The 18,651-nt window shown below is 47.4% G+C and overlaps 2 protein-coding genes across 2 annotated transcripts; both read right to left on the bottom strand.

Annotated features, from left to right (window-relative positions):
* Positions 1–3,822: 3,822 nt before the first annotated feature.
* On the bottom strand, positions 3,823–5,525 carry TMEM37 (transmembrane protein 37). Its single transcript, XM_082763041.1, has 2 exons — positions 5,439–5,525; positions 3,823–5,018 (listed from the first exon to the last, which is right to left on the bottom strand). Exons 1-2 carry the CDS (start codon positions 5,457–5,459, stop codon positions 4,446–4,448), a joined length of 594 nt encoding a protein of 197 aa, XP_082619167.1. The 5' UTR covers positions 5,460–5,525; the 3' UTR covers positions 3,823–4,445.
* Positions 5,526–14,644: 9,119 nt separating this feature from the next.
* On the bottom strand, positions 14,645–17,685 carry DBI (diazepam binding inhibitor, acyl-CoA binding protein). The gene is made up of 4 exons (XM_082763563.1): positions 17,608–17,685; positions 17,373–17,490; positions 15,588–15,650; positions 14,645–14,942 (listed from the first exon to the last, which is right to left on the bottom strand). The coding sequence occupies exons 1-4, from the start codon at positions 17,614–17,616 to the stop codon at positions 14,869–14,871; spliced, it is 264 nt and encodes an 87-aa protein (XP_082619689.1). The 5' UTR covers positions 17,617–17,685; the 3' UTR covers positions 14,645–14,868.
* Positions 17,686–18,651: the final 966 nt, after the last annotated feature.

Raw genomic sequence — 18,651 nt, 5'->3', positions numbered from 1 at the left:
GTACAGAAGTCCTGGCCAAACAACAGGAACCACATCCCCTGGAGGAAAATGCTGCATTTTGTATTTTTGTTTTTGGTGGTGGTGGTTTTCTAAATCTGTGCTCAAGCATAAGCTATGGTTTTACACGGTCACTTTGGTTTTATTTGACCTTCCTGAAATAAACAGATAAGAGGAAGCTTCCCAGATTGCCATATTGCACATTTACTCCAGGCACTGAGCACCCGGGCAGCAAGCACTGCCTCCATAAAACCCCTCCGATGTCACATCAGCTGGCACTGGGAGTCCTCAGAGCTTCAGAAAGAGCAGGTCCATGAGGGCAGGTGCCAGAAGCAGACATCCCTGCACCTTATGGTGCTGGGACCTGGATGTAGAAAGCTGCTGCCAAGCACCACCATAGCAGGTGATGCCACCTCTCCCATCTTCTGCAGCAGCAATGTGAAAGCACTCTTCCCTGCTGGTGTCTCCATGAGTAACTGTGCTGGTGAATAGTAGGGGAAAGAGGTGAGATGAGATGAAAATCAGGAGATGGTTGGGTGCAAGGCACACAGACTCAAACTTCAGCGTCCTGAAATTACCGACAGAGGTTGAACGAAAGCTCCATGTTTACTGTGCACCGATTTTTCCCTTCTCAGTACTCACTCCTCAGTATTCAGGGTACAGCAGGCAGTTGTTAGCAGTAAATAGGACTGGCACACCATCATTCAGACAAGCAGTTTAACATCCTTCTGTGATGCTGGTGTTAGACTTGGGAAACCTGTGGCTATTCTCTCCCAGTCCCGTGGGAGGCTACTTGCAGCTCCGCAGGCAGCAGCTCCTTCAGCCCCAATGCCAGCGCTCAGACATAAAGCTGAATTTAAGAGGAAGTGATTAATGATTTTTTTTTTTTTCCTTCCAACACAGCAACGAGGAAGTTCCAACAAAACTGTCAGAAGCCGAAAAGCTGTATTGTTTTGCAGTGAATAATGACATTGTGCAACATTTCTCTGAGCGCTGGGGGAGCTGCAAGGAACTGTTTCAGAAGGGGGCTGTGCCAGTTCACAGGGTCTGGATCCGTGGCTGGAAAACAAGTGAAACCCCATGAAGGTGGCTGTTTAGAAGAAGGGCAATTACCTGCTTAGCACAGGTCCCAGCTGAGGGAAGGAGAAGCCAGGCAAGTGCAGCAATCTTCCTGCAATCGCCTTCTCCAGAGTCACAAAAACAAGCAATGCTCAACCCCCAAACCTGACATCCCTCAAAGCACAGACCGCAAAGCCACTGCAAATTTAAAATGAAAATACAACAAACAGTCCAGGATAAGTCCCTAGTTAGTATGCCCTAGACCATGATTTCCTTATTCTTATCCACAAGCAGTGGTTTGTGCACACATTTACGGGTAAAGTTAGGAACTGGACAAGTCAGAACAGCTCATCAGCAGGAGGTGGTGTTCATTACCCTGCTTTTAAGAGAAATTAGACCTTATGAGGCAGGCCAATGGCCTCTCCCTTCAGGAGAGCACCAGCTGCTAATTAACTTGCTTGAGATTACATAAACTAATGCAGTGGTGATTTGGAAATTTACCTTTCTTGCATTTAGCTAAGCCTATTAGTACAGCAAGCTTTAAATAAAACCTGTACAAATCCAGCTGAACCCAGACAGCACTTCTGCAGGCCAAATGAGCAAAGCTGGGGGTAGAGCAAGGATGCTTCAGACAGGGTGCGGTGTGGGAAAAGGGAGGCAAAGGACACAGGAAAGAGCTCTTTAGCTGGTAAACAGAGCCCATGCAGCAGCAGGAAGTCATTCGGAGCCTGTAAGGTTATCTCTAATTCCCACAAAATGCAGCTGACCACCCCTTGTTTCAAAACACAAGCAAGCGAGCTGGCTGCTTGGGTTGGTGCGGACACGGAGGGGAAGGAAAAGGGGTGAGCGGTGGCCACACAGCCACATCTCCCCCTGTGGGAGCTCAGCAAAGTCCTGAGCTGCCATTTCTTCATCAGTCTGGCTGGGTAAACAGCTGGGTAGACAGCGCCTGGGAGGCTACATTAACCCCACTCATCCCCTTAAACCTCCAAATATATAAAAAATGACAATTTTCTCTATTTTTTTTTCAAAGAAGTTTATTTAACAAAATTCAGGAATATTGCTTGCTTGACATTTCCAAAGGCTTCAGAAAATGAAGTTACCAAATGCAGCACAGGATGCTGTATACGAGGACATCTCTGAGACAATCAACCCTGTTTTGTAGCATTTAGCCACCAAAATGCATTTTCACCCAGCACCAGGAAGTCAAGCAGTACTACAGAAAGCTAGTTGAAAAAAATAAAAAAAAAAGTTACTCTATTTTTCTTAGAGGATTCCCTACCCCCAACAAAAGACCTCTTCTCTAGTTAGCAGAGGGCATCTTGAAATCACCCTCAACTGCACCAAGCCCTGTGTGAACTCAAAGACCAATTGTCATCTGAGTGGAGTCAGAGGCACCGGCTGGGGACACGCTGTCTCTGCCCACCCTCCTCCCCAGGGAGCAGGGGCTGCAGGCAGCATCCTGCACGCAGTTCAGTTCTGTCTGGATGCCAGCAGGAAGGCACTCTGTGAAGATACCCCCGGGTTCCTAGAAAAAGGAGAAATTGTGCTGCCCAGCACGGGCATCCCTGCATACCAGGACTGAGCGGTGGTCACTTTGGGCACCTGACCACCTGGTAACGCCAGGGTGCGGCCATCTGGGACTGCACCTTGCAGTCTCTCTCTGTGAGTGGCTGCACCACTTACCCCAGAACATTATCTTAAAAGATTATGGCCACCCAAGAAGGCACAGGGACTGTCCTCACGAAGGAAGTCCCCCCTGAGTGCATTCAGTAAGTGCAGATGTATGCTCTTAACACTCTTGCCTTACAACCAGCATTTTAAACATGAATCTGTTTACTCGTGGCTTGCCTTCATGCTGTGATGCTTTTGTCTTGGGTGAAAACTTGTGTTAAACGCGCTGCACAGGAAATGAAAATCTTGCTCTACAGCTACGAAACAAACTACAGGAATGAAACATGTAGCAACACCTGTACTAGAAGAAAATACAAACACTCTTAACAGCAGATACAAAACAAACAAACAAAGACTTTAAACTAAAGACCCTGAAATACTCAGAACACAGTTATCTCACCGTCAGTGTTGTACATTGCACGGGGAGGACACATTTCGGACAAACAACCTCTTGGTCTTCTCTCCTTTTACATCAGACACCACGAGGAACTTCAAAGCTGCAACAATTTTAGAGATCTTAACTAAGCAATGGCAAGGGGTGGCCAGCCTTAATATTTCAGTCAAGTCTCCTTGGAGTTCCTCCAGCTGTGAGGGATCACAGCTGCCCCCATCAGCTGCTCCTTAAGTGATCACAGGCTTCTCCTCCTAGATCCAGTGTTAATCAAAGGAAGAAAAGAACTTGGTGTGACCAGGAGGACCTAGAGTTTTCTCTGCTTAGGAGAAATATTAGAGAAAACTCTCAGCTAGAGGATGAGTGCATTTCCCACTGCCTCGGAGGAAAGCCTTTATGACCAAACACCCCAAGTGTGCCGAGATGCAGGAGTAAGCATGATCTGTGTAGCCACAATGCCCAACTAAAGCTTGTCCCTCTTCTTCCATCACCAGATAGATGGAAAACAAACCAGGAGGAGGGAAACCCCATCACAGCAAACTATGCAAAGGCTGTGAGGGGGCCAGTGTGGGCAAGGGGCACTTGGCATTGACCAAGGTGCTCTACGGGCACTGACAAGCAGCAGGGGAGAGGCTGCAAGCACAGGAACGTGCTGCTGCCCAAAGCGCAGCCTTCCCTGTACTCCTGCATCGCTTAGAACCTGCCCTCGGTCCCCAGGACAACCACAGTGCCCTGTCCCTCTGCTCAGCAGAGCTAGAGACAGACCTAAAGAGGCTGGGACAGGGATTGCAGCTGTAGGACACAACACAGGTGATCAGTTTGCCTGCGTGCCTTCTCCTTTGAAAGGGAAAAGGAGGAGAGCGAGGCCCAGAGAAGGTTTTCAGTAAGCATGGCCAGGCACAAGTCATCCATCCCTGAGACTGAACAAAGCCGTGAGATACCCTGGAGGTGCATCACACTCTTCACAGGCTCCAGAGCACAGGGGAAAGCCCAGCAGCACCAAACCCACACCAGTACAGGCTTTGTGTAAGCCTCAAAAGCTGAGCCCACTTGTGTAGGTTGCAGCCTGCTCCTCCTCCACAGGCTCAGCAGGAAGCCTCCTTCTTCATCCATTCCCCCAGGAAGCCGCATGCCAGCAGCAGCCAGTCCCAGCCTCCACACTGACCGCTGGGCAAGTCTTCTGCAATTATCTGCCTCACGCTTCCCTCCTTGCACGTGATTTAAGGCATGGTGTCCTTTTCAAACTTCATTAGACTCCCCTTTTTTTTCTTTCCAGTCTAATTGGCAAAGCTGATTACACAAAGGCAGAGTACACCCTCGGCGCCTAGATTTTTCCTACCCTGTTCCTGGGGTGCGTTATGCTGTTGATGTGCAGTCCGCTGATCCCGTTGAGGAAGAAGAGAAAGGCCGCGATGAACTCGCACCAGTACGTCAGCGTGAAGCCCATGAAGGTGAGGTGATCCTTCATGAGGATGGAGAAGCTCAGAACCCCAGCGGCCGACAGCAGAAACGAGCCAAGGATGAGGACCGAGCCCATCGACCACTTGCGCCTCCAGTTGGCGTCTTCGCAGACCTGGGAGACCATCAGCAGCTCCAGGCCGAAGATCGCGACCACGACGGCGAAGGACACCATGCTCCTGATGGGAATCATGCCCACGCTCAGCCCTTCCACGTTGGCCAGCCCCAGGTCGGTGCTGCACTTCAGGACGCTGCTGTTGCTGACGGTGCAGAAGTGCCACAGCCCGAAGAGCTCGGCCCTCGCCAGCAGCCAGCGGCCGTCGCAGACGGAGATGGACGAGAGGACGACGGCGATGGCCACGCACAGGATGATCAGGCTCCTGATCAGCGTCTCGAAGAAGGCTTTCTGCGGTCTCCGCTGCGCCAGCAGCCTCTGTGCCTTCAAGGGAAGGATAAATAGAGTTAGGAGCAGTGTTTTGGGAAGGCAGGAGGCTGTGGGGACGAGGCAGAGGGGGGCTCGCAGGACGGGTGGCAGCGCTTGAGGTGATTTTGGTGCTGCCTGCCTGCACGTCGGGGGCTGGGGCTCCGTGCAGAGCCTCATCCTGCTCCCTGCCCGGGCTGGAGGAAACAGAGGACGGGGAAAAGGATGGAGGGAGCAGGAGGGGGTCCCAGGGGTGCAGCCCCCACAGCTCTGCCCCCACCCCAAGCCCGGCTCTTCGCCTGGGAGTCCCAGCAGGGACGGGCTGGAGGGGGGGGGGGTGGACACAGCACCGAGGGGGCGCCCGGAGCTGGAGTTTCCTTCCCCCCATCCCCACCCGCTCCGAGCCCCGCGGGGCCCAGGGGGCTGCCTCCGCCCTACCTGCGCCCCGATGGCCGTCATGCTGCCGGCGGCACCTCACACCGAGGAGAGGCCGGGGCGGGCTCCGGCCGCGGCCCTTTATGGCCCCGGAGGCGGCCGCCACGCCTGCGGGGCCCCCCCGCGGCTGAGTCAGCAGCAGCGCGGCCCCGACGGGCGGAGCCGGGCCGAGCCGAGCTGTATTTGACTTCATTATTATTATTATTAGGGCGGGCAGAAGCAGCTCGAAAAGGGGTATCAGGATCCCCTGTTGGCGCTGCCGAAAGCTGGCCGTAATTCCAGCAGTGGTGGCTGTGGTGGTTGCCGTGAAGGACACGCACCATGGGTGCTTGCTCGGGGCTCGGCCCGAGCACAAGGAGCTGCCCCCATCCCCTCCACCACACCAGAGTAGCAGCTCTTGTAACTTCAGCCTTGCTCCAATTTCCACTCCTGAACAAATTCTGAGTTTCTGAACCCACCTCTATGCGGGTTGTCTCATCGCTGTCACCTCTACTCAGTTGTACGCTCATGTTTCCTTTAAAAATACATACCTCTATCTGTATCTGCGCTGATTTGGCTGGGGGTGTTTCCTGTAGCACCATTTCTAGTATTTTTCTTCCAGGGAGGATTGTTCAGAACAACATGTTTACTGTAGTTTGCGCAGTTCACATTTTAATGATAAATTCTGACCTTTTTCTTCCTCTTGTCCTGCAAAAGCCTTCATTTAATTGTTTCTCTCCCAGGCTGTATGCATTATTGGATTATACTTCGATCAAACACTGCATTTGGATTTTCCACTTTTGCAACACAAAATTTTTGCAGTTGGCAAAACATCTTTGTGATCTGCACCAGTTTTTGTTTGCCAACAGCGTTATCCAGGCTAGCAAAGTGGATGCTTACTGTGTCCCTTTTCGTTTTAGGTTCATCAGATGGTAGAAGAGATTCATGAACATCCTGAGCTTTTAAACAGCATTTCCACATCAGCGTTGAGACTCATTACACTCAGTGGCTGTTATGTCTTTCTGCGTTTTAAGTTCTAGATTTAACAACATTTACTTATGGGTCAAAATGGCAAGCAGGTTGTGTTGTCTCATCTGCTGCAGGAGATGAACAAACTCTGCCTGCACGTAGCGGTGCTAAGCAAATGCAGGCTGGGGCCAGACAAAATACACCAACTCTTATCTGTGGCAGAAACCTCACGTGACTTATGCTTTCTGTAACATAGACTCAATCCAGCAAAGCACTAGGCAATTCGGCTCTCAATTAACAAAATTATTAAGAATAGATCTGACTTTAAAGCATGTGTTACCTTAATGACTTTAGCATTTATTTTTTTTTAATGAGGTGCATCCTGCTGAACAAGATCATTTTTTGTGAAGGCTAATGGGAGGCTCACATGAGTGAATACGTGCAGAAATCTTTACAGAAAGAGGAACTTGGTGATTATTTTGGAAACCAAAACTGCTCTTTCTCATATTTGGATCCTTTAGTAGATATACAGTTATCTGCCAAGCTGGTTCATTAAGGATAAGGATGGTTTCATTACACTATTTCTCCTGCAAACACAAAGTTGCTTTTATGTTTTGCACTTATTTTTTCCCCTCAAATATAAAACTCAAACCAGAATGAAACTTGACATGTAATCAATATCAGAACTGGATTAGTATTTTCAGATTCATTCTTTACTTAAGTAACTAAGAGGAAGATGAAGATAACACTTGTATGTTAATTAAAATTACTAGTGGTTTATTATTTTTTTTTTGTTTCTGCTGTTGCTGGGCTGGAGATTTGTTCTGGTAAAGATGTCTGGATTTATAAAACCTGCTAGAACCAGGGGAAGAAAAAAATCCCAGGGGACGAAAAATTTCCAGGGGAAGAAAAAACTTCTCTTCATCATTTTGTAACAAGCAAGCCAAACATACTTTATGCCTTTCCAAGTTAAAAATAAGAGAATTGCTTGAAGAAAAGATAAGGGGAAAGATTGCAGAAAAATGCCTCAAGATGATCAGTTTGGAAAATCGTGTATGAAGGATGTTTTACAATAAAAAGTGTCTTATATTTAAAAAGGAAAACCAAAATTAATATTTTTCCCTGCAGATGTTACCTATATTGTAACAGTATGGTAAATGACCTTTAAAACACTTCAAATGTATTTTTAGCTCAGCCGTGTTAATTTAGAGTGCTTGGGACATTGCCAGTTTCATTATTCTGTTTATAAAGTCCCTTTTCTCTATTGTTTAAGTGGATATTTCACATCCTATCCCTGGAGAGAAAATTTTCAGGGAAATGTGTTCATAAATAATGGAAATTACCAGAGGTTGTTGTAAAGCATGGGATAGTTTAATCTGTTTTATTTCAAATAACATTTTTAACACTGATGAATCATTTCCAGCTTTTCTCCTGCAGAGGCACGAGGAACATTCGAGATGGTCAGCTCAAAGTCTGGGCATCACTGGGGCTTAGGAAGCAGTTACCTGGTGAAGTATTTCGCTTTGAGGTAAAGCAGCGATTACCTGCCACACCGCCAAGCACCCTACAAATATTTAACAGTGATAAATCCCAACTTCTGCCCGCAAACATTACGAACCAACCCAAACTCGCACGCTCTGGAAGTGACTGGATATTGCATGATACTCACTGGCTTACATACACGACATATACAACTGTTCCTACTTTTTCTCCCTGCAGCATGTACCCTGCCGTACGGGTTCTTCCAATCTTGCAGTCGGCTAGTTCTGCAAATGCATTTAGTTGCCTGTTGAGAAAATCTCTTTACAGTCATGTCATCGTAACTGTTGGGATAGCAACTGATCTGGCTAAGAATTTAAGTCTTCATTTTTGTCGGATCCCTATTTCAAGTTGTCTTTCCAGACAGAAATTGATTTGATTTTGGAGACAAAGAGAGCCTCAGTATCTGTAGACTGACACTTTGAGAGATGCCCAAGGGATGTACAAAGGGCAAGATGGTTTTCTTCATATTTGCTTAAAAAAAAAAAAAAAAAAAAAAAAAAAATTTAGGCAGTATTTTGAGAAAGAGGCTAGCTGTCTTGCACCATTGTTCTTTTCCAAAAAAAGAAAGGCAGGCAACAGATTGAAAATACAAGTTCAAGAAGCCGCATTCAGCTCAGGCTGCGTTCAACTGAAAAAGAGCTTCTGGAATGGGGTAAAGAGTCAGCAAGTAGCTGGCAAAACTGCTTAAAGCAGGCAGCTTCTGGGAACACAGGCACTGTCACCCTCACCGAGTTGTGCCCCAGGCAGCTCGCCTAACATGAGGGGGTTTTGGGTTGTACCAGGGCCCGTACGGCTTGGACCAACCCCTTGTCACAAAGACTTTAGCTCACGATTTTCCTCACATCACTGCAAGTTGCTGCAGCCAACAGGACAGCCTTGCCCGAACACGTAAGAGCTGCAGTTTGGTGCGTGAAGAGCAGACAGCTCCTGGGCCAGATGGCTTCACTTCGCCTCCTGTCCGAGGCCTCTCCCGTGCCAATTTCTTATAAACTTACTGCACTCACCCAGCCGGGGGCTGTCGCAGGCGCTGCAGCCCCCGGTGCTCTCATCCGCTGCTGGACATGGCAGGATGCACCGCAGAAGTTTGGGATTGTTCACCCAAATCACACAATATCAGTTAAGGTACTCATTATTACTCTAAAAAAAAAAAAAGTTGATAACATGCACGTTCGTTACAGTGACTTTATTCCTTGATTTCCCCCAGCCCCCCAAAACTAAATTTATCTAAAAATAAGAGAGATACTTTAAACAGAAGGACAGACTTAAAGAAATACACTTTTTATTTTATTTATTTTTTTCCCATTTTCATCAGTTTGTGGACCTACTGAAGCATCCGATTACAGACACCCAATATCAAGTGCTTGCTCGTTCTTTGGATTCAGCTCTTTTCAGGGACCTCTAGCAGGAGTAGTGCTGGCTCAGGTCCTATTGTAAAGTGTTTTCATGAGTCTACAGCGGCATAAATTGATGCTTTGAAATACATATTCAAGACAGAAAATAGAACTCTAGCCCTTTAATACTGAAACATGGCCCCACATTTTTATGTTTAAGCTGGAGGAAAATTCCTACAAAAGGCAGAAGAGAAACTGAGTAATACATTTTTCCCATTCTGTAAAAAGTCAGATCAACGCAGCTAAATACTCGGAGTTAAAAATACCAAGTGCATTGAACTAGTGAGCGTGCCTTTCAGGTTCAGAACTCGTTCAAATAAGCAGTATGCCATTTCCTCCTAACCCTCCTATCTCAGCCCTGTGGTGAACACAGTGTCTTGCATACTTCGGTGGAAAAAGGTGTCTTTCTGGCTGTGTTAGCTAAGAAATGTCGTTTTTTCAGGGCGTGGAATGACCTGCCTGAGGCAATCCAGGCTTGCAAACAGAACGAGTGTGTGACTTAGAACCCAGTAAGCAGAGATTACACGACATCCCAGCTTGTCAGGACTTTGGGCTCTTTTTCATGTCAATAAGGAACTTCTCATTGCAGTGGCAGTACTGGGAGCTAAAATAATCTTTGCTAACGTAAGGATTATCACATCAGCTGAGCCGCTGATTCCACATCCAGGCTGTTTTTCATGTCACTGCTTTCATAAATTTCATAAATACAAGAATTTTGACCAGATGTTCCTGGACTGCAATGGGCCCTCAAGTTTTCAGATACGCTCCATAATCTCCCCGGTCCCATGCTTATTAACCACACTGCATTTTTGAATGGTTTCTCCCTTAGTCAAGACAGTCTCAAGTATTGGAAAGTTTGCAAACATTAGAAGCACGACACACTAAAAAATTTTGAGAACACCTCTGAATGCCTCCAGGTACTCGACGCGGCAAAAAGGTTGCTCTAGAACTACCCTGAATGGCAGGAGTGTTGTAAAAGATGAATCAGCTTCATCATCAGGTTCAGATTAATCTGAACAAAGTGTTAAGAGGGCCAGAGCTTGAAAAATAAATGTACGCCTACTGGGACTAACACATCCAGAAGCCACAGGCAGAAACAAGAACTAAATTTAAAATACTGCTGCACTCAAACTCCACATGAAAACACTTCTAGAATAACCTAACCGGGCTGTGTATACATTTTAGATATGCCTTTTCTAGAGGAAATAAGCTCTTTTTGTAAATGAAGGAGACAGATTCATGCCTGGAATGGATCAGTGTTATTTGTACTGTAAGACAGCAGCTGAATACTGGCTAATCTATAGGTCACTTATCCGAGTCTGAAGATGCTTCATATAATTGTGGATGGGAAAAAAAACAGATTGTCTTTTTTTTTTTTTTTTTGTATTTCTATTCTATCAACTTTTGCACTTCCTAGTTTACTACTGTGACTCACTCAAATCTGCTGCGTCTATGCAACATCAACTTGTTTTAGCTCTGAGCAGCACTGACAACCTGCAAGGCTGCACAACCCTTTTGAAATTTCAGTTGTGGTGTTTAAAAACCTATCCAAACCCCTCATTAATAATCAAACCCACAAATATGCACAAGACAGTTCAGATACCCAGTCACCCCGAAGTGGTATTGCCCAACAGCGTTAGCTCTGAACACTCGGTGGACAAGCACCTATATTTTAAAAAGCAAATATAATTGTCATTTATTTTTAGCAGTATCATCAGGGTCAAATAAGTTCAAAGGTTAAAATACTGTTTTTGAGAGACGAGATCACTCCAGATTAGGGCTGGAGAACTTTGACAGAGAGACAGCTGCACGCTGCAGTCACCTTCGGAATGCCTTTTGTTTAGTCAAACAAAAAACTCAGCTTCTCAGGATGGAAGAAATCTGCTACGGGCCTAAAGTGGCACACCAATACAGATTTGTTAAATTTGCACAAAGGACGCTGCGCTTTCATGTGTCTTTCGTAAGAGCAACCATAAACCAAAATCAAAAAGAAAAAAAAAAAAGAAAAGAAAAGCCACACCCCTTATAGTTTATCTCTAATTGCACCGGTACCAGTCCACTGATTTCTCTATGGAAGAATAGAAGAAGTGCGATAGACAGAACACTCTCTTATCGGACATGCAAGTTAGCATTTATTATTGCCATATCCAAAGTCCAGATTCCGTTCTGCACGCTCTGCACACTCAGCAAACCAGACCTGAGTGCATGTATGCCAGCTGGCCTCTGACCTCCGGCGTGTTGGGCTTGTTTCAGAGCACGTCTTTTCCCCTTTCCAAACACTGCAAGGATCAGGATGTGGCTGTCCTTTCTTTGATCTAACACAGAGGAAATAGCAGCAACTCCCTGAACGGGTGTCAGAACAATCCCTTGTTTTGCAGCACTGTCCTGTCATGAAAAGCATCTGTTCCTCCACTGAGAGCACCTTGTTACAGACAGAACAACGATTCTGAAGTCATGTTTTGGTTTGAGACTTGCTGCTTCTGTTTTAAAGCTCAAGAAAGGCTGTGTGCCTTAATGGCTATCTATTCTTACCACTGTGTTAGTTTAATAAAAGCAGTTACCTTTACCTACAAGTTCGGCTGTGGATGTCCTTAAATTATTCTTGCTGTAGCATCGCTGCTGCCAAAGTGTTATTTGTGCAGCCCGGGAGCCTCAAGCTCCATGCCAGCACACACTATGTGGTCTATAAGTCAGCAACATTTTCAGAAGAGCCACACAGCCCACGCGTTTAAAAGACATTCACCCTGCTGCTAAAGCTGCAGCGCCTTGATTTAATTCACAGGCTTTTTCAACATCCTCCTGCAGTGGTAGTATCCAGTAACACCACGGTGTTTTTGAAGAAAGAGAGCGCCTGCAGGAGGCCAGCTTGCCAATAGCATCCAGTGCTCTGTTCAGTAATGTTTTGCCAGGCACATGCATAGTTATTAGACGGGCAACCAACGTGTGTGTTGCTGCTTCTCATCACCAGCACTGCCTACAGACAGCAGCACCTTTGCTTCTGCCTTGATGCCTTCCACGCAGTCTCCTACTGCGTAACTCTTACCTCTGTAATAACTGGAATTTTGTGAGATGTGCTGTTGATTGCCAAAAAGCAGGGTAGGTGGCACAACCACAGACCTTACTTTCCTAAGGAAGGCAAAGCTGCAAGCAGGAAGAAGTTATTACTATAGTAAAGAAGAAAGTACTTAAATAAAGATGTCCAAGGAAGAGTTCTCTGTCATTTTTATAGATGTTGGTTATAAGCACAAGGTTAACGTATAAAAGTCTGGTCAAGACCAAGCCCATGCTGGGAGAAGCGCTGCATGCACAGCCGTGTTTTCCTAATGGCCGACAGGAAAACTACTGTTATAATTAGTTGGGTCTCATAGGTAAAATAACGTTGACTTAGGAACAGGATACAGAACTTGCTGCTCCCAGCCCTCTTTTTAGACAGAGCCCAGTTCTGCTGTCTTAGCAAATGGTGTTTCTGAAGAGCCAAATACAAGTTTTGACAGAAAGCACAGTGGCAAAACACGGCATGCTCACAGTTTATAAGCTTCCAGCAAACAAGAGCAGAAGTGGAAGCATTTGCCAGCGTGAGCTGCATTCTGCTACCAGTTGGCAGAATTCTCCCCAGCATCACAGAATACAGCTGTGAAGACAGAGCTGGGTGGAATTCAGGGCTGGCAAGAAGCTACAACCATCTCCTGTGCTGCATGTCTGGTCTTACCCATGTTTTGCAAGGTGAATGTACTTAAACACTATCAAACAATTATCAGAGGATACAAGAGGAAGTAAAAAAAAGCCCAAATGTTTATTTTACTTACCCAGAAGAACAAGAATAAGCAACTGTTTTCCTCATGAGAGTGACCAGCAAACCCTTCTTTATCCCAACACATTTCAAAGGGATGTTGGAAAGTAGCTGTGAGAGCATTTCCCAATGAAAGTAGCAAAGGGGGAAGTTACAGTTTTTAGAATCATAAGATTTCCTGAGTTGGAAGGGACTGACAAGGCTCATCGAGTCCAACTCTTGGCTCCACACGGGATGACTCGAAAAAAATCAGACAAGGTTTCCGAGACTGTTGTCCAAATGTCCCTTTAACAGGAACATTCCTTTAGGCTTGGTGCTTTGACCATGGCCCTGGGGAGCCTGTCCCAGTGCCCGACCACCCTCTTGGTGAAGAACTATTTCCTGATGCCCAGCCTGACCCTCCCCTGTCCCAGCTCTGTGCTGTTCCAGGTCCTGTCACTGACCCCAGAGAGCAGAGCTCAGCGCCTGCCCCTCCACTCCCCTCCTGAGGGAGCTGCAGGCCGCCATGAGGCCTCCCCTCAGCCTGCTCTGCTCGGGGCTGAGCAAGCCAAGGGACCTCAGCTGCTGCTCATGCTTGAGAGGAGTCATCTCTGTCTCTTACCAGTGATATGACAAAATACAAGTTAAATAACATTGACAGCAAAGCCCGTGTAACTTAGTACATGTGTAAAGACAGGTTTCATCTCTGTCTATTTATAGAAGTCAATTGCTTCTCTGAAAGCATTGCGAGTTGAAGTCTTCATCCATCCAGATGATGCACAGTGTAGCAGGAGTTAAAAGGCACTATTCCTCTGTAAGGTTGTGACTTCATTCTCATGTGCTGGAACAGTTCAGTATCACATTTAAAAAGCAAAAGCTCCTTCCCTAGCTAAAGGGCTATTACAGCTTTCTCCAAAACCCACAGTTGCAACAAACATTTGATGATTATCCTTGTAAGCCTTGCTCAAACAGCCTCGTAAGGGGTAAACGTATGCTTGATTCACTTACCTCTCACCAAAGCTGCAGTACGTGGCACCACCGATGCTCTGTATTTACAGCAGTACAGAAGCAAGGGCATCAACAGTTCCTTTGTCTACAGAGCCCTTCTGTTCACAGACCATTTTTTGTTCAGATGATGAGTATCTGCTTTATCTCCAGAACCCTAACACTGTTGTTTGGGGATAACACCTCTGAGAAGTGTTTTATGGAAGATGATTTGGCAACCGTGGAATGAATCTGAAAGACACAGGCAATGAATATCTATGCTGCGTTTAAGTACACACAGCATTACCACTAACCTCTTCAGGATAATCTCTGTGCTCCAGCTTTTGTGGGTTGCCATTTATCCACACAAAAGGAAAGCATTAGTAGACATCACCGCGTTGGTTTGCACACAAATCCGCACCGCATGAACCATTCCCGAGCCCCCCCTAGTGGTGTGAGGACTGGAGAGGTGAGCACTGATGCTGCTCTAACCTGACAGAAGCGTTTAAAAGCTGCAACACGGCCACTAATGGATGAATTCAACATAGTCCCTAAGGGATGACCACCACAACAGCTAAAGTATCAAATGCACTTTAATGAGTTCCAGGTTATTTTGTCCTCAAGATGAATTTTAGCACGTCAGTACATTAGGCAGATACACAATCTCCCCTGAACTACAGGCATTATGAGAACAGACTACAGTATACTTCAAATGTAAAATCATCTTCAGAAATCAGTTTTCCACAGTATTAGAAATAAGGCATGGTTCAGGTGTGCAAGTAGTTGCTATTTCCACTTCTCAGATCCCGTATTTGCCCTTTAGCTCTTCCACTTTTGCTACGTATGCTTTCATTGCATCTTCTTTGGACATTCCTGAAAGATGTAACACAGGCAACAGTCAGAACAGACACACTGTCCCGCTCCGTTCCAACAGGCCGCCCTGAAGCAGCTCTTCTTTGAGCAGGGCAAGCAGATGCTGAGACAACAAAAGCCTGCTGACAACAGTGCCACAGGTTCAGCAGCTCAGTCTGAGCTTAATTCAGAGCTGCTGCATTTTCTGTTAGTTCCACCCTCCTGCAAGGACCACTTCCAGGCTGGCAAAGACCCTAAATCTGTGCCACCAGGAATTCAACAGCATAAAATAATGGCTAAGGCTGTTGATTTATGCTGAGCAAATTCAGGCGATGTGCACATTTGTTTAGAAGCCTTGCACATTTACACGCGCCTCCTCATCTACAAGTCCACCCAAGCCAAGTCCTTCCTTCCTGTTCACTTGCCTGACCATACATCTTCAGCCAGCTAGGCATTTTGCACCTTAACTCCCTTTCTGACAGACAGCCTACATTTTTCAGGGTTATTTTTGCTTTGCAGAAGTAATCAAGAGCACTATTTTAAACTCCTAAAGCTCTTGTCTTACAAGACAACACCATCTGGTTTCTTGCTGAACAGCATACGGTTTTCTGACTAGTTTGCCCATGGTTTTATTTACTCATTTTGATTTTTTAAGCAGACGCTTACCTTTCAATGCACTCCAGGCATCCCACTTTGCTTTACCTTTGAAGTCAAGCATACCAGGGCGATCTAAGAGAGAGAATAAGCAAAAGAATCAGTTTGTGTGGCCTGGCTGCAGATAATACTTACTTCCTGAAGGTCATTTAGCAATAAAATACAATGGTTCACGTTTGCAGCTTCCACTTAATCACCTGCAGTCAGCTACCACGTGCTGAAGAACACATGTTGGGATGCTGCTCGTAGCAACAGAAAAGGTCTGCCAAGTTCCCTTAAAAGAGCAGCATTTGAACAGAAGAGCACCAAACGGTGTGATTCGGTTTTATCACTGTACTTTCTGAAGGGACTGCTGGGGCATGAAGACAATCTGATTAAAGAACATCAGCTCTAAAGTAAAGCAGAAATGCCCCAAGGTCCATTACACACAGAGACATGAAATCAAAAGCCAGTGGCGTATGTACAGCTTAAAAAGCACTAACGTCAAGTTAACTGTGTGTTTGTAACTTGTAATTCTTCCTCTGCCCTGTTATCCTCAGGGTATAAACACTGGATTCTAACTCCATTACAAGCCACGCTGCAGCCAAAGAGAGAAGAAATGGGTTAGATGTGGATGTGATTATTTTTCACATGAAGTCCCCTCTGAGTTGTTCTTTGTCTCATTACATATAATTCCTAGGATTATGAATTAAATGGGACTGTTCATTAGTAGCCTGTACATTCACCACAGCAATACCCTTATGCTGAACGTTGCCAGACCACGAGCTCTGGCAACACTTCAGCTCCAACAATGCTGAGCTCCAGCCACACCGGAAGGATCACATCTTAAAACCCAGCTCAGTTCTTTCATCCCTCCAAGTGCTGTCTGTCTTGGCAAAAAACAGGCTGTATACACCCAAATTTACCACTTCCAGTATATTTCACTGCCAGCTCTGAATTCAGTCAACACCCAATAACCTTTGGCGGCAACTGGGTCAGGAGGCCAGGGCTGCAAACAAACGCCCTTTTTTCTTTCTAGCTCTAGTTACTCAAGTACTACGCAAGGTCAACAGAGACGGGCTTCATTCTGAACGCTAGGCACGGTCTCAGCCCAAGTAGCAGCAGCAGGGATTTGGCACAGTGCATCTGCAGAGATATTTCTGCTACAGTTCCTTCCAGGACGTGATATTTGATTGCAGCTCCTCTAAGAGTTCTTCCTACTGCATACATCCTGTGTTATTTTGTTCTTTTTTAGTTTTCCAGGACTATTTTAAGCAGTCAATCTAGTTTACTAACCTTCTACCCCCACCAAGTATTGCTATTACACACTTGTGTAGCTTGCCTTGCTGTTGAAGTGTGTTTATCTGAGATGTGCTTATGTTAAAGCAGCATCCCTTGACCTTGGCAGCTACTTACTGACAGAGGTCTCCAAAAATCCCCAAACCCAGTCCTTGCGCAAAGCCAACGCACAGTGCTCCCTGTGCAATTTAGAGATTTGCAACTGGGTTAATCTAAAAACCATGAATTGCACAAACGCTTATCTAGGGCCCTGTCTGGTCAGCTTATGCCTGCGTGCTTAGACCCACGCCAAGTGGGTGTTGAGTCACTTTGTGTAAAGCACGGGGTTGTGTGCAGCATCTCAAGCAACGGGGAGGAGGAGAGGGCGAGGTTCAGTCTCCCAGGAAGCCCCCAGGGACCCCACCTCCAGGGAGCGAGCCCCCAGGGGACCCCCCCTCCAGGGAGCGAGCCCCCAGAGATCCCCGATATGCCCCTCAGAGGCTCCCCAAAGCCCCCAGAACCCCCCCCGGCGGCCCGTACCCGTGTTGACGTCGCCCACCGTGGCCTGCTTGTAGTGGCTGTAGACATCCAGCATCTCCTGGTCCGAAGGCTGCGACTTGAGCTGCTTCACCTCCTCGGCGGCCTTCTGGAACGCAGCCTAAGGGGAAGGGAAGGCCCCGCAGCGGGGCCGGGTGAGCAGCGGGACGCGGAAAGGAGAAAAAGGGGCCGGGAATAGGGAATGAGGCGCCCGGAGCCCGCCGCCCCCAGCCCCTACCTCCGCCATGATGCCGAGCTCTGCCCCGCCGCAACGGTCGCCTCACCGCCTCACCCCTCACCACAGACCGCGCTGGCCAATCCCAGCGCCGCGAGCAGCGCTGCGCCAATCAGCGCTCTGCAGGGGCGGGGAGAAGCCGGGCAAAGGGCCAATGGGAAGGCGGCGCTGCTTCATGGGCGCTAAGCCGAGGTGAGCCCGGACACGGGGCTGCAGGGAGGGCGGGGCTGTCAGCAGAGATGGGCGGGGCCGGAGCGGCTCGCAGCCAATCCTGAGGCGCGGCGCGGCAGGGAGGGAGGCAGGGCTCGGTTGTGATTGGCGGAAGGGCCGCGAGGGGGCGGGGCGAAAGGGCGAGCCGCGGTGGTGCCGGCTGGGGCGTCGCAGTAAGGCTGGGAGCTCTTGGGGTGAGGGGAGGGGGGGGGCGGCCGCCATTTTCTGCGGGCTGGGGGCTGAGGGGTGTGGGGGGCGTAGCGCCGCGCCTGAGGGGGCCAGATTGGAGTCTGGGACCTGTCCAATAAATGCTAAAATTCCTAATTGTGTCTGTGTGTGTATTTCTGAGATGCTCCTCCAGGTTGCTCAGGGGAAGCGGGTTTGGGTGCCTGTTCCCCTGCACACTCCAGATCTCGACCTGGGCAGCAGCATCGATAAAACATCTCCTTCTCTGCTCAGTGCCCCTCTGGTTATAATTGGGTACAGAGAAATACTCAATCAGCATCATTTGTGGGTCGCTGCTTATTTACATGGAAAATGGAGCAGGGCACTGTGAATTAATGGGCAGCGGGACATAAACCCTTGTGAGGATGTAGCCCTGTGGGGTGCCAGCGCTGTGCCTCTGCTCTGCAAAAGCCATTTGAGGAAAATATTCCCGTTTTGCTTTTTCAGGGTGCGGCTAAGATAAATACAGCAAAGGCTGGGAGATATTGGATACCTGCACGAAGGTGGGGCATTTAAATTAGCACCCCCAGCACGTTTATTATTATTTTTTTTAATGCCAAAATAAAAGCTCATAAAGGGATGAAATACGCAAGGGGATCACTTGTGGAAGTG

Source organism: Aythya marila (assembly GCF_965140915.1).
Source record: "Aythya marila genome assembly, chromosome: 6".
NCBI lineage: Eukaryota > Metazoa > Chordata > Aves > Anseriformes > Anatidae > Aythya > Aythya marila.
The sequence above is the reverse complement of the archived record's forward strand: the minus strand, read 5'-3'. Positions and strand labels throughout refer to the sequence as shown.

Excerpts from the sequence above, each read along its gene's own strand:
- DBI (XM_082763563.1), bottom strand. Across the intron at positions 15,651-17,372 it reads GGTGGGCGACGTCAACACGG|ATCGCCCTGGTATGCTTGAC; the intron begins GTACGGGCCGCC and ends TCTCTCTCTTAG. Across the intron at positions 14,943-15,587 it reads TGCCTGGAGTGCATTGAAAG|GAATGTCCAAAGAAGATGCA; the intron begins GTAAGCGTCTGC and ends TACATCTTTCAG.
- TMEM37 (XM_082763041.1), bottom strand. The coding sequence starts at position 5,459 with ATGACGGCCATCGGGGCGCAG. Across the intron at positions 5,019-5,438 it reads TGACGGCCATCGGGGCGCAG|GCACAGAGGCTGCTGGCGCA; the intron begins GTAGGGCGGAGG and ends CTTCCCTTGAAG.